We start from the raw sequence: 13,830 nt of genomic DNA on the forward strand, positions 1-13,830 counted from the left end.
ACCTCTGAGAAACTATTAGTGGTAAGTACAGGCACACAAGCCTTCCAAATTTAACCTTTATCTGTATATAAAGATCAAGTTCTCTCTGCACCTTTACAGCAAAGCCCTGCTCTTTGGCAATACTGCATGATCTGAGCATGAAGGCATAAAGAAAAAATCCTCTTGCTGACTTGTGCAAGTCACTTGACCTGACTTAACTGTGCTCTCAAATTGGGTTAAAAGCAAGATGTCCCTGCAAAAATGTAATGCTGCATCTCATCTAAACATTCCTCGAGGGAATGGGATATTCAAAAATAGGTTCTGGTCTAATTGCAGATAGGAAGATTGTCTTCAAAATGTGCAGGGCTGGTTCCTGCTGCAGACAGGAATAGTAGCCAGCTTTCCAAAGGTCTGTCCCAGAATCAGCTACTCATCTCAAGCCTGAGGTTCCCTGCACACCAAGGACAAGCTGCACCTCTCTGAGCATCCTTAGCTTTGCATCCCTATTTCTGCCTCTGCACTGCTTTTACGGCCACAAGAATTAAAGCATCTCAAAGCTGAGCATCCTCACAGCCTGCCCCACAGGGACCAGCCTAGAGGCTCAGCAGCATCCCCATGCTGCCTTTGTCACCATCCCCATGCTGCCTTTGTCATCTCACTTTCACCATGCCCCAAGCCCACGGTTTATGCTTTCCAGAGCTGTGCTCTTGGGCTCCCTTCCCAATGTGACGACCAATAGGATGGGCTGAGATTTCAGTGCCTATTAAGGGCAGGTGGCCCAGGTCTGGCCCTCCCTTTGTGCCTTGATAACAAAGACAAGAGAGCCAGGTCTTGAAGCAAGAGGCTCACGGATAAAGCCAATGCAGAAAACATAAGCGTTACCAAAGCACTGCTAATTTCACTTGCTCATCAGTTTTAATTAACTGAGTCTCAGGGAGAAGGAGGACGCATTCACAGACTTGCGCAGTATGTGCAGTATGGCTTAGAGCTGGTGATTTCCCCACCTGCTCAATTCGCCCACCCTCAGCCAGTAGAAAGAAGGGCCCAGAACCCAGCAGCAGGAGCTGGTGGCAGCCAGGGGAGCCCAATCCCCAATGGATGGTGACCACAGAGATAAGAAAGCACACTAATGGATATAATGGAGCATACACTGGTGAGCTGAGCAGACCAGCACTCTGATTCCATCCCATTTTGGGTCACCCTTCCTGAGCCCAGAGCTCAGCACCCTCTGCTACTCGCATCCCTCCATCAGCCCCAGCACCATCCAGTCTTGTGAAAGGAGTTCTCTATTTTTAACCCAGTTCCTAAGGCAATAAGGCTCATGTGATTGCCCTGTCTGGCTGCTCCCCCTAATATTTGGCCATGTTGGCCAATTTTCATCCAATTTGCCAAAGCACACAGAGCCTTCCTCTCTGATGTGCAGCAGGAAGAGGGTGCATGAGCTCAGCAAACCCGTAGAGCCCAGTCCAGCAAATGAGAGGTTTGTTCCCTCTCCTTATTTCCCAGCACCAGTAAATATAACAATAAATAGCAAGCTGCAAGAGGCAGATGATCGTGTGGTGAAAGGTGGAAAACATCTAAAAATGATTTAAAGCAGGGAGGAAAACAGGAAGAGAGGACTGCAGATGATGTTCCCTGAGGAGGAGGAGCTCAGCTGGTGGAAGGCAGCAGGAACAGGGGATGCTTTCCCTGCCTGCCCTGCAGCTCTCTGCTTGGGGTGATGCTCAGATGCTGCTCCCTGCTTGCACAGGTCTCCTGGAGGGAGGGGATCCTGCCAGCTCCATCTCAGTATGCTGGGCACAAGTCCAGCACTGCAAGGACCCAACCTATGGTCTTTAAAGCTCCCAAATAACAGGGACACAGGGCATGGACACATTAAAGCCGAAAAGGATTATGTAGCTGCCATTTCAACACGCCGGTAAATCAAAGTCGATAGAAGCCATATGCTCTGCTGGGAAGCATCCATCTCGTTGCCAAGGAAACATCCTTCCCATTTAAAATGGCAGGCAAAGGCTTGTGAAAACCTGCTTTAACCCGTTTCTTTAGGCATCAGCAGGTCCCCAGGCAGCTCCTGCAGCATCACACCGGATGGCTGCTCCTGGGAGCTCAGCTCTGCTGCAAGGAACTTGTCCATGGGGTGGAATTTCTCCACCCTTGGGCTCCCAAACGAGGATGATTCTCCCCAGCACACAGCTAAGGTTAAGCCCACATGTAAATCCAGACACACCTGCAGCCTCATAAATCCTCCTGGAGGACCACAAAGCCTAGCAAAGCACAACAGAAAACAAAGTCTGCACAGATCAGAGCCAAAAAGAACATCATACAACAGCTCAAAAGTAGAACATCCTGCAGCACGGCCAACACCATGCAAAGGTGCAAGTCCCCCTGTACAACATCTCCAGGTGCTTGCTACAACACTCCATCCTCTAAACACAAGCAGCACGCTGCTCCTGCCCAAACTGGGGATGATTCACCTTCACTTGGTGGCATTGCTGTGTGACCATCCACCAGCTCCAAGACACACCGGGGCCACCTGGGAACTGGGTCACCATCAATATCAAATAGCCCTTTTGTGGTCCTGCATGCTCCTCCCCTGCTGCCTTGGCTTGAAGCCTCACAAGCATTCTGTGCTGTGCGTAGAGGACACCGGCAATGATGAATAGCAATGAATGGATAACAGCCAGGTAGTATTTTGAGTCACAGCCTCATCAGCCTGCTGCTAACACAGAACAGGAGCAGCTCTCTGTCCTGGTTGTGTAACCCAGCCTCGCAGGACGCTCCCCGTAATTACAGGGCCTTTCCCTGCAGTCCCACAGGGGCCATATACTGCATTCATCAGAGGATGCTCAGAGTTTCGCTTCTCCTCTCTAGCACATTTTTTCAGTCTTCCCTAGAAACAGGGAGAGGAAGCAGGCAGGGGAAAAAAAAAAAAAAAAAGATTTAATTAACTTTTATTTAATTTCTGCTGCGCTTTCAGCAAATGAAAAATAACGGAGCTACCCCAACAGGTCCAAACTGAGACAGCACTGTGATGGCTGCACCAATCCCCTGGTTTTATCCCTACCCAGCAGGGCTTGGAGCACAGTGTGGGCTCAGGCTCAGCTCCAGCTCTTTCTGAGCCACCTCACACCAAGATACGGCTGCCAGATAGATGAGCACTCCTGGCCATGGGTAGGGCTGCCAGTCCTCTGTCTCAATGTGTTGCCCTTGGGTGCTTTCAATAATAGCCACCCCCACAGCAAGGGCCAAAAGAGTGAGGCTGGGTAGGAATGCAGCATGTTTGGAGGGTTCTGGTGCCTTTCAGCTTGTCTGCAGGGAGCGGGGGCTCACACTTAATCACTGCAGGGTGTGGCAAAAAAGGCCAATTGGATGAAATGCCCCCCAGGTACCCAAGGTCCTGCATGAGGATGGATGGAGCCAAGGCAGTGCCAGTCTTCCAGGTTTGGCCATTTCAAAGCACAAAGCAAAAACCTGAGCCTGGGACGTGTTTGACCCACTTGCATGTGCCTACATCCCCATCTCCCAGCAGTGCCACAGCAGAATAGGACTCTAAAGATGTCTCTGTTTCATCTGCCCCATTCTAACACTCGTTTCCTTGCCACACAGTGAGACCTCAAATCATTCCTCCTGCACCAAGGCAGATAAACTGTTGGACTCAATGATCTTAAAAGTCATTTCCATCCTCAATGATTCTATGAAGCCATTGCTGGCCTACAACCACATCCTAGCCCCGCATGCATCTTTCCTGGCTGAGATGCTGCAACTACTGATCTGGATTGAGCCCAGGGCCACCAAGCACCACTCGTGATGCACCCAGCACCCACCAGTGGTCAGAGCTCAGCTCATGGAAGCTTTACATCAGATCTGATTTCTGTTGCAGAAGGGAAAAACAGCAGCAACAAAAGCTCAGTGCAGGAATCCTTCTTTCCCCTTATTAGCCGGCATGTTAAGAAAGGAGCAGCCAAATAATAATTACATTAAAAGCATCTAGATTCTAAAGCAGAAAATGTGAAAAGCAAGGGAAAAAGAAATAATCAGTGCCAAACTCTAAATGGCTGCATATCATGTCTGAGATATGACTGTGAAAATCTCCTGACCTCTTTCTCTCTAAGACTTTTTCTTTTTTAATAGAAAATGCCACAACTGAAAAACCACCACCAACCAACCAAAAACAGACCACAGTGACGTGCACCCAGGAGCCCCTGGGACCAAACCAGGATGTCACAATTAACAAAGTTTCTTTAGCACTAATACAGATTAAACGCATCAGTCCCTCCTGCTGCAGAGACAGAGCCCTCCTGAAGTGCCAGCAATTCAGTTAGACAACACAAGGACTGGTCCCTCTGGCTCAGTGAGATGCTTAATGGGGTGTGAAGCCAGCCCTGGTCTAATGCTGCCATCAGCCCTCGCTCAGATGGATGCTGCTCCCTGCACAGCTGCTGGGGAGGGACTGGCCTGGCACCCAGATAACCCCATGTGAGGCCACCAGGACACAAGGGAGGCCTTTCTCTATCCCATCATAGTCATTCTAGCAGCTGGGAGATGCCAAAGAGGACAAATATCCCATGCAAACTCCTACCAGGGCTCAGAACCACCATGCTCCTCCAGCCAGGGAGGCAGGTCAGCAGCACACATCTTCCATACAGCAGAGCCAGAGTTTTGCTGCTCATTCAAGCCTGGAGTCTTTATATAGAGTCAGGGCAGGATCCAAAAGCGGAAGAGAGACACCCACTCCCATGGAGTGTAACACACAGGCTGCAATAAATAGCTCCCTGCCTAAGGAGATGACTCAGGAGTCTCACTAGTCCTCCAAGCACAAATCAGTGCTAATAAACCCGGGATACTTGGAGGAAGGCCCAGCAAGGGGTCTGCTTGGACAGCATCCTTATACTTGCCACCCATAGGACAAGAAGAAGGATGAGCAAACACAGGATGGAACCAGCAATGACAGCACAAGGAACCTGCTGCAGGAGCCATGTGTGGCCCTCAGCACTGGGAGAGGTTTTGTTCTTCACTGTCCCTTCTGGATGTGTTCTGGTTTCATCCCCATATGGCTCAGCATGGCAGGAGGGAGCGTGGCCTCTCCATTTGCCCAGCTGTAATATAGATTTATATTCAACTACTTTGCTCTCCTCTAAAGCGAAAGATGGAGTGCTCTTACATCCCTTTCTACATTCCTCAGACCTAGTAACGAAGCGCCAAGCAAACATAAACTCAATTAATGGCCACTCAGAGACTCCACGTTGCACAAAATCCCATAAACATGCAGGAGAAAAACTCTCCCAGCGCTGCCATTTCACTGCCACACACAGCACTCAATGAAGCTGTTGTAAGCACACAGAAGCAATACCTGCCTCAGCATAGGGAATGCTTTCCTCCTTCCAGTGCAGATGAAGACTACTGAGCTCCTGAGTCTGGTGGATTGGATCTTTTAGGCTTCACATACAGAACAGAAGCTCACAGACTTGATTTTCATTAGGGTCGCTTACACACTGCTATAATATTGTTTTCCCCTTGGTGTTCACTGTAACTACTATTTGACTGTAGTTTCTCTTTTCTCTTTTGCATCGCTCATTAATTTCCAACCACACTAAACACAAGTTGCAACAAATGCACACAGCAGGTGCCCAGACGTGAGCTCCCACACTCACACAAGCAATGGCAAAGAGGTGCATGTGAGTCACCTTTGAGTCAGGATCTCTGCTAGGTTTCATTCCTGGGCACCACAAGAGCTTTACAGGGAGTGACAGTGTGTCTGCAAGAGCCATGCGAGGAAAACCCATCCTGCTGCACTCATCCATTGCAACGTGTGACAGCAGCTCGGCAATTGCCTCAGACAGATTTTGTTCTCTGGGTTGGCGGAGCTGCAAAGCAGAAGGCGGGACTTGAGGCAGATTAGGGTCTGTTTGCAAATGCAGCATCTGGGAATCCCTGGGAAAATCCATCCCGAAGGCATAACCTTTGCCTCCTGTAATCTGGTCTAAGTGCCTGCTGCAATGGATAGACACAGACACCATCCTCAGCCCCCACACAGTGAGGGCAGCTGCTCCCCAACACTGCTCATCCTCTTGTTTCCTTGCCCTGTGCCTACTGCCTGGTGTCAGATAGAAGGTTGGCCAGCCTGCCAGGCACTCTGCTCCCAGAGTCCAGACACAACCAGAGCTGCTTTGAACAATCATCAGTGTTAATAAGACTTGATTATCCTCTGATTCCCTCTGGGACTTGGGTTGCAGGTCCGTGAGGTGATTGGGGTTTGCTGTAAAGGTTCCTTTCTCAAAACTGCTGCTGGTTAAGTGTGGAGCTCAGACTGTGATCGTTCTGCTCTGGTGTGGATCAGACCCATCTCCCACCTTCACCTGCTGGGACAACCACAGAGTAGTTCTGGCCCTGAACACCACATTTCCTAATGGCTGTGGTGGAAGATATTTAGCACTGCCTCAGCTCACTCAAGCTTTCAGGTTGCAAACAGATGCCAGGCTCTGCCTTCTCACCTCATTGCTGGTACACATCTCATCCAGCTTCAGTCCAAGGTACACAAGGGAACTCAGGTTTCCTTTGTCATAAAGAGAAACGAGCATCTCCAGAAGGCAGATGCGCTCTGAGGATTCTATGGGATTTCTGAGAGGATCACAGGACACAGTGCTCCACCCAGCAGGCATCTGAGCATCACCAAGCTCAATGTCTGAGCATGGTCCACACTAATTCAAAGCTTCTGCTGCACCCAGCAGTCCTGGTGCCCCCATCATAGTTTAAAGCATGACACTACAGCAGCAAGAGAGGTGAGAAGATATCGCAGAGCTCCCATTCCCCGTGCACTGGAAAAAGCTGCTCTTTGCCCATCACCCAATCACAGAATCATTCAGGTTCCTAACATCCATCCTGAATGACCCCTGACGCAACTTCAGGCCAATCCACCCAAAAGAAGTCACCAAATGGATGTTAACCAACACCAGAGCTTTTCACATATTTAAAAAGCACATTAAAGGTTGGAGTGATACTGCAGACAGATGAGAGAGAGGCAGAGGAATGCTCTGGTTTCCCTTATTTATTGGCAGTCAGGAAGCCCAGAGGCTGCAATAAAGCAGCTCTCATCATCCCAGCCGGTGACTTCTGCTCAAGATACTCCCCAGCAGACAGCTCTGCACATAATTAATTCAGTGCTTTAGAACAGATGCACATGACCTCCCCAAACACCTTCAGTCTGCGTGTCACAGGCTGATGCATTCACAGCTTGCCCAGAACAGGGCTGGGAGAAGCACGTGGGAAGCCGAGGTCACCAGCAGCTCCAGCTTGTTCTTTCTGTCTGTGTGGATGGGCACATCCACCAAAAGGGCCAATTTTAATACCTGCTCCTGCAGCATCAGCAGGGCCATCCTCTGCTCTAGATGATGTCAGAGGAGCCCAAGTGCTCTTGGCTTGCAGCCCGGCTAGGAACAGTATGAACACATGGCAGCGATGGACCAGGTGTCCTCTTGCGCTACCTGGTCCTGCTGGCACACGCTTGCTGCTCAAACCACCTCACAACACATGCATTCATCAAACTCAGCCCAGACAACCCCGATCAGCTGTTTTTTAAATGTAATTAATTCCTTTCTGATCATTTAGTGGCTAAAAGCCATTGCATTATCCCATAGCAATGCAAACCACCATAGGAAGAAGGGGCTTATCCAACTCAGTGCTGAAGATCTTGTCTCTGTAGGGGGTGTCTCACACGAACAGGCTCACATTTCCACATAAGCATTGCTGCAGTTTAATCCTCTATAGGAATCACCCTCCACCCTCCTCTGCTCCCCTGCTTCTTCTCCACAGGAGATTACATGGCAGGAACTGCCACTGCAGTTTTAAAGTGGAATCAGTCCCTCAAGAGCCCACAGAGAAACCAGCTGTACGTTTGGGCTACCTTAAACAGGATTATGCGGGGCTGAGCGTTTGCTGCTTAAATCCCAAATGCCACATAGAAAACTTCTGTGCTTTTTTATCCTGCTAAGCCCTGCAAAAGCCTGACAACAACAACCCTCCATCCCGCTCTACCAACAAACCGCAGAGTCTCGTCCCACCACATCCCGCATATCTGCCACCAAGCAAAAATGTATACATTAAAAAAACCAAGGTTTTCACAAACTGCGTTTCTTTGTTGACGTGACACCCATCTTCCATTTAGTAAAGGACTTGAGACTTACTTTGGGGGTCATCCCTTCTTAAGAAAGACGGAGGCTCAGCTGGTTGAGGCGCATTGCGTTGCAGAAAGGAGGTCACCCAGGGGACCAGCTTGTTTTTCCTTTCCTGAATGTCAGTGTGGGGTGAATACGACTGGAACGTGACACATTAAGTCAGATTGCTCCCACCCGGCTCTGACTAAGCAGGAGCTGGTGAGGCATCACCGCATGGAAGTCCCCAGGGAGGACAAACTGCACAGTGAGGGCATCTGTCTCTGGAGCCCAGCAGCTCCATTACGCTCAGCACATGGGATTTGTGTTGGATCTTTGTCCTGTACTCCCAATAGGATGTGGGGAGGTCCCAGCCCATCACTGGTGGGTTTGATGGGTGTGGTTGCTGTTAAAGGCTCACCTGAGCAAGGGGAGGAACACATCCTAATTAATCAATGCCATAAGGTGCAAAATTAACTGGGAAGAAAACCAAAACAAAACACATGAGCTTTCTGACAACAGAAAAATACCTAGGGGTTCCCAGAGGCATTACATCAAAAGCAAAAGATGATCTGAGAAAGACCCTGTATGCAATAACCACATTTTCCTGGTCCCTAAGGGCCGGGAGGAGTCACAAAAGAGGCCACTTCTGCACCAAGAAACCCCACATGTCTAGGGAAGAAATTGCATCAACTCTTCATCCTCCTGATGCTCCGTAGCTGCTGCTGCTGCCACCACGGCTGTGCCATGAGATGTGCTGGGGACAGTGGTAGCTTTGGAAGCTTAAAAGAGAACAATAAACAGAAGACGAAAGCTGTATTTGCTGTAGGCACCACACAGCTTTTAAGTGGTTGAATATAGGTCCCAAAAAAGAGCAGCTCACCCAGAGGTCAAAAAGGGCACCTGCAGACACAGAGGGCTGTGGGATGTTCAGTCCATGCACCTCACCCAGGTTAGCACAGAGCACAGCATCCCTTCTGGAAGAAGATGCATCACAGCACTTCAGGCTGAGCACCACCAAGCATGGGACAGGCGATAATAAGCAAGGTAAGAGGATTAGGAAGGAAAAGATAACCTAAATCATTTGGGGGAGAAAGAAAAAGAAAGGAAAACTGAACAGTTTTGCAAGCAAAATGCCTCTCAGCGTGGAGAGCTGCCACGAGACCTAAGTGCTGCCACGTCCTTCAAAAGGCAGGGCCTGCTGCTTAGACAGGGCTCAACTTTTCAAGTTTTAGCTCAACCTTGAACAGATCGAGGCCATGTGCTGCAGTGCTACGGCTCTGCCAAAAGAGACCAGGGGAAAAAAGAGAGAGGGAGCTGAGAGGAAGAAGAGGAATACCAGGAAAATATGGGAGATCAGATACAGATAGCCCCGAGTCCATCTCCAGCCACACTCTAAGATGGGATCCATGAGTGTCAGCTGTCCACAGAACAGTTCAGAACATACATATCCTTATAATGCACACATACATGCTTGCCATGAGCGGGTCACCCACTTGTGTCAGTGTGGGAAGAGCTGTTTATGCATAGAAATGAATCACAACACAGCAATATGAAATAGGGAGCACTGTTCTCACGGAGGGCACAGAGCTTTTACAGAGGCAACATCTGAAGTGAGGCTGGAGGGGTGGAAGCTGCACTGAATTCCCTTTTTGTTATGCATGAAATGGTGCAAAAAGGGAAAGAACAACAGAAAGAGAAGGAAAATAGATCAATGGATTGGAGCTCAGATGCAGCATGGGAAATACTGCGACTTGCATGGGGATCTCCAGGCAGCTCCCACACAAACTTCATGACCTTGAGGCAGTCCCTTCGCCTTCACATCTGTGCAGCAGCAGCCAGCAGTCCCTGTGCTGTCCTCATTGGATTACAGACTTTTAGCTATAAAAACCCAGGAAAGCCCCCACCTGCCCCATTCCGATATGCACAAAGCCGGCACTGGTGGGGCCAGGCTGACAGGCAGCAAAGGGAGTTAACTGGGTGCTGGGCTTTACCCCAGTGACTTTGTGAGATGTTCATTGTACCCTCCAGCTCCCTAAATAACACATTACTGACCTGTCAAAGCCAACCTTATTGTATGCATGGTTCAGAAGACTGGCATTCACAGAACATCCCAACACACTGTAAAAAATTAATCACATTACTAAGGCTTCACAGACCTCAGTGCAGCTCCCACCTCAGCCCTGAGCACTGCCTCCATTTCCCAGCAGTGTAAGTCAGAGGTGGTTTTGCAGTGTTTCCTATTCAGGCACAGCCCCAGCCAGGTGATGCACAGCAAGAAGAGCCATGGGCCCCCAAAGCAAGATGCAGCTGCTGGGCTCTGGAGGGATGAATTGGAAATGGAGGCTTCGGGAGAAGGTGTACCACAGGAGGAGGCAGCTCAGGATGCCTTGCTTGAGCCCTGTGATGATCACTGCTTGCCCAAGCCAATGCCACTGCACAGAGCAATGTGGATTAGAAGTTAGGAGATCAGCTGAAGAAGCAAAAGAAGCTTACAAAGCCCTCCCAGGCAGGGCTACCCCTTGCTGGCCATTTGGCTTTCAGCCCCTCTCACTGCTGCCATTTGCCAGCCCAAGCTGGGTTTTCAATGCATGCTGTACACAACAACCTCACATCCTCACTGTAAAGCCCCACCATGAGATTTTGCAGCACCAAGCATATGGAATTCCTGGGCATGGAGAATGCTCAGGACCTCACTCCCATCACAAACACCACTGAGCTCCAAGGATGCCCCCGAGGACACTGAGAGCCCCCAGCCCTCTGCAGTGCAAGGTGAAGCTTCCCCTTCCTCCCAAACAGCAGCTCCTCCCAAACAGCATCTCACCACCTGGACACAACACACCTCCCTGGGAGGCCTCAAGGCACAAAATGGCCGAGGACCATAAAGCACATCCCAACATCTGATCTGAGAATGGTGTTAGCAGCAAAAGGAATGGGGGAAAAATAACAAAAGGCCCCAGAAATCATCTCAATGGAGTTGATAAAGGCCCTGGTCGTGATGAAGAACATGCAAACAAAAAAAATCCATTGGCTCTAAGGGAGCAAGCACCCAAACAAGGCTGTGCTGGAACCCAGGACTGCAGAACAGCCCAGTGGGACTGTGGAAAGTCCCAGAGGGAAGGGAGTTGCAGTAACACAGCGACTTATCCTGACCCTCCCTTTGCAATCCTCTGAACAACGAGCAGCCGGCTGCCCTTCTCCTGCAGCACAACCTGCAGACAGAGGGATTTTTTTTTTCCCCCATCCAACGTGGCCATTCCTGCCTAAAATCGAGGCTGCCGAGGGGAAAATGCGCACCCCAGGACCGCTCCTTTGTTCCTACTCCATCCCTGCCACGGCTCAGCATGTCTTCGCAGATACTCCCACCCCGCTGCATCCCATGGGGGCATAGGAGAATCTCCCGGACCCACATTGCGGAGCCGCAACCTCCCGGCCCTACATCCTCCGCAGCGCCCCGCAAAAGATGGGGCCGGAGGAGACGTGGAGGGGGTGGGAGGAGGAAGGGAAAGAAGCCAGTGCCTGAGCAGCGCTTTGTGTTCTTCAGCTCACAGCATTGCTATGGTGATTTCAAGCAAGACGGAGGAGCGCTCCCTCCCCATCGCTCCCCTGCACGCACCCACCGCAGCCCCTTCCCCCGCAAGAGAGGAGGTAAAGGGGGGTGCACAGGACCGGTGCATTGCACCTCCCTGCCGAAGCCACCCCCAGCTCTGCAGGGGCAGCTTCTGGCTCCCCCACCATCACACACACACACACCCCTTCCCAGGTGCACAGTGCCCGGACACTATGGGGCTGCGGCAGCTCCGGGAGGGGCTCGCATCACTCTTATTAGGTTCCCCATCGAGCGTTTCCACCACCCCCCATCCCCCACTCCCTTCCTTCCCTGCAGCCGTTCTGCAGCTGGAGCATCCCCCACCCACCCCGCACTCCGCGATTGGCGATGGGTGACAAGGAGAAATTTGGGGCTGGGGGTAAAGGAAGGGGGCTACGCTGTCTTCCCCCCTCCCCCCCCCCCCCATCTTTTTATTACTCACACGTATGCGTGGTAAATGAAAGCCCAGCCCCGCGGTCTCTCCAACACATTGTAGAGAAAATTCTGCAGCTTGCGGTAAAAAGCATTCCTTTTGGGGGGCTTCCCGCTACCCGATACCCCAGAACGGGGTTTGCTGAGGATGCTGCCCCTCTTGGTGCTCTCGGAACCGGCGATGAGCAAAGCCCCGTCCCGGCTGGAATCCGGAGCTCCCGGGTCCAGCCCCACGAATCCCACCTTCAGCTTCTTTTCGGCTGCGGGCCCCGGGTAAACGCCTCCGTTGCGGGATTTCTGCACCATGGTGGTGGATGCCGGGGGGCGACGGGGCAGCGGGAGGAGGAGGGGGGGGGGGTTCCACCCGCTCTCCCCTCCGCCGCTCCGTGCCCGGCGCTGGAGACGCCGCAGGAACGGAACGGAACGGAACGGAACCGGCCGCAATGGGCTCTGCCGGGCCGCGCCCCGCCCGCTCCGCCCGCCCCATTAACCCTCAGCTGTGCGGGGGGCGGGCTGCGTCCCGTAGGGAGCATCCTTCAGAATAGGGGGGATGAGGGGTGCCCGCCCTCAGAAAAAGGGGAAAAAAAAAAGGAGAAGAAATAAAAAGAGAAGGAGGAAAAAATCACAATGAAAACACTAAAAGCTACAGACACACAGCAATAGAAACAAGTGCAAAAACAAGTTGTGTTGTCCCCCCACAAAGCAGGCTTCAGCATCCTCTCCAAAATTCAGGATCTGACATTCTCTCCACAAAAGCAAGTTTCAGCATCTATAAAACCAAGCTCTAACACCTTCTCCTGGCCTCAGGACACCGCCCGTGTCCCCCCACTTTGGTTTCACCCTATAAAGTCACTGCAGGTTTTCTCCCACCTGGAAGGCTCCATAGTGTGAGCTGTTCTGCTGGGGGTGCCCTATGGTGGGGTGCCCATCCCTACAGCTCTGCCATAGTCTGGGTGGCAGCAGACACAGGCAGTGCTGTGGGGTCACAGGGGGGAACCAGCTCCATACCCACTCAGCTTCTGTAACCTCACAACAAATCCACTTATGCAAAGCTATTCCCTTTGTCCACGCTTCCCTGAGGTCAAACCCAACTTCTTCAGGCTCACAAACCCCTGTACACCTTACTTTCTGCACTGAATCTTCACCACGATGTAGCTACGAAGCTCCCACTGTAGGAAGCCCCTCTCTAATTACACTGACCCAAACCACCTCTTTGAACACCCTGTAATTATGGCCCAGTGTTACCATTATCCCCCCATATAGCACGGCAGGCTTCAGCCCCAAAGAATATTTCCTCCTGATGGACTATCACAGGACTCGGGAGAACACGCAGAAGCCTGACACAATACAGATGTCTATTTTATGGCTTCCACATTTAAAAGAGAAAATCAGCATCGCTTTCTGGATTGCATTTCCCAAGCTCTGTTTTATTTTGTCCTCCTTTTATGCTTCAGGAGAATCCCAGCAGCAATGAATGCACCAGAGACTGACATCACTGCTGCTTGCTCTGCACATCCTATCACGTATGTGCTCCGGTCCCAAGTCCCAATGAACAGTGAGTTTCCTGTGACCCGTATTGTCTCCAACACATGGATGAAAAAGGAGATGTCTCTGCAAGGCAGGCAGAGAGCTAAAGCTGGGTTAAAGAATGGAAAAACAGATCTGCAAGTATGTCAGTGAATA

The 13,830-nt window shown here is 51.0% G+C and overlaps 1 protein-coding gene across 10 annotated transcripts in view; it reads right to left on the bottom strand.

Annotated features, from left to right (window-relative positions):
• KCNQ2 (potassium voltage-gated channel subfamily Q member 2) overlaps positions 1 to 12,690 on the bottom strand; it is a 55,470-nt gene extending 42,780 nt beyond the window's left edge. For 6 of the 10 annotated variants that reach the window (XM_015881657.3, XM_015881649.3, XM_015881652.3 and 3 more), the window contains exon 1: positions 12,158 to 12,588. In XM_015881657.3, coding sequence (XP_015737143.1) covers positions 12,158 to 12,453 — 296 coding nt within the window. In that variant the 5' untranslated portion in view covers positions 12,454 to 12,588. Of the gene's footprint in view, positions 1 to 12,157 lie in introns of all 10 variants that reach the window. The other 4 variants (XM_015881654.3, XM_015881651.3, XM_015881655.3 and 1 more) reach the window with 4 other exon arrangements.
• Between the last annotated feature and the right edge of the window lie 1,140 nt (positions 12,691 to 13,830).

The sequence above is a fragment of the Coturnix japonica genome, chromosome 19 (genome assembly GCF_054131305.1).
Source record: "Coturnix japonica strain WE chromosome 19, WE-NBRP24, whole genome shotgun sequence".
Lineage (NCBI taxonomy): Eukaryota > Metazoa > Chordata > Aves > Galliformes > Phasianidae > Coturnix > Coturnix japonica.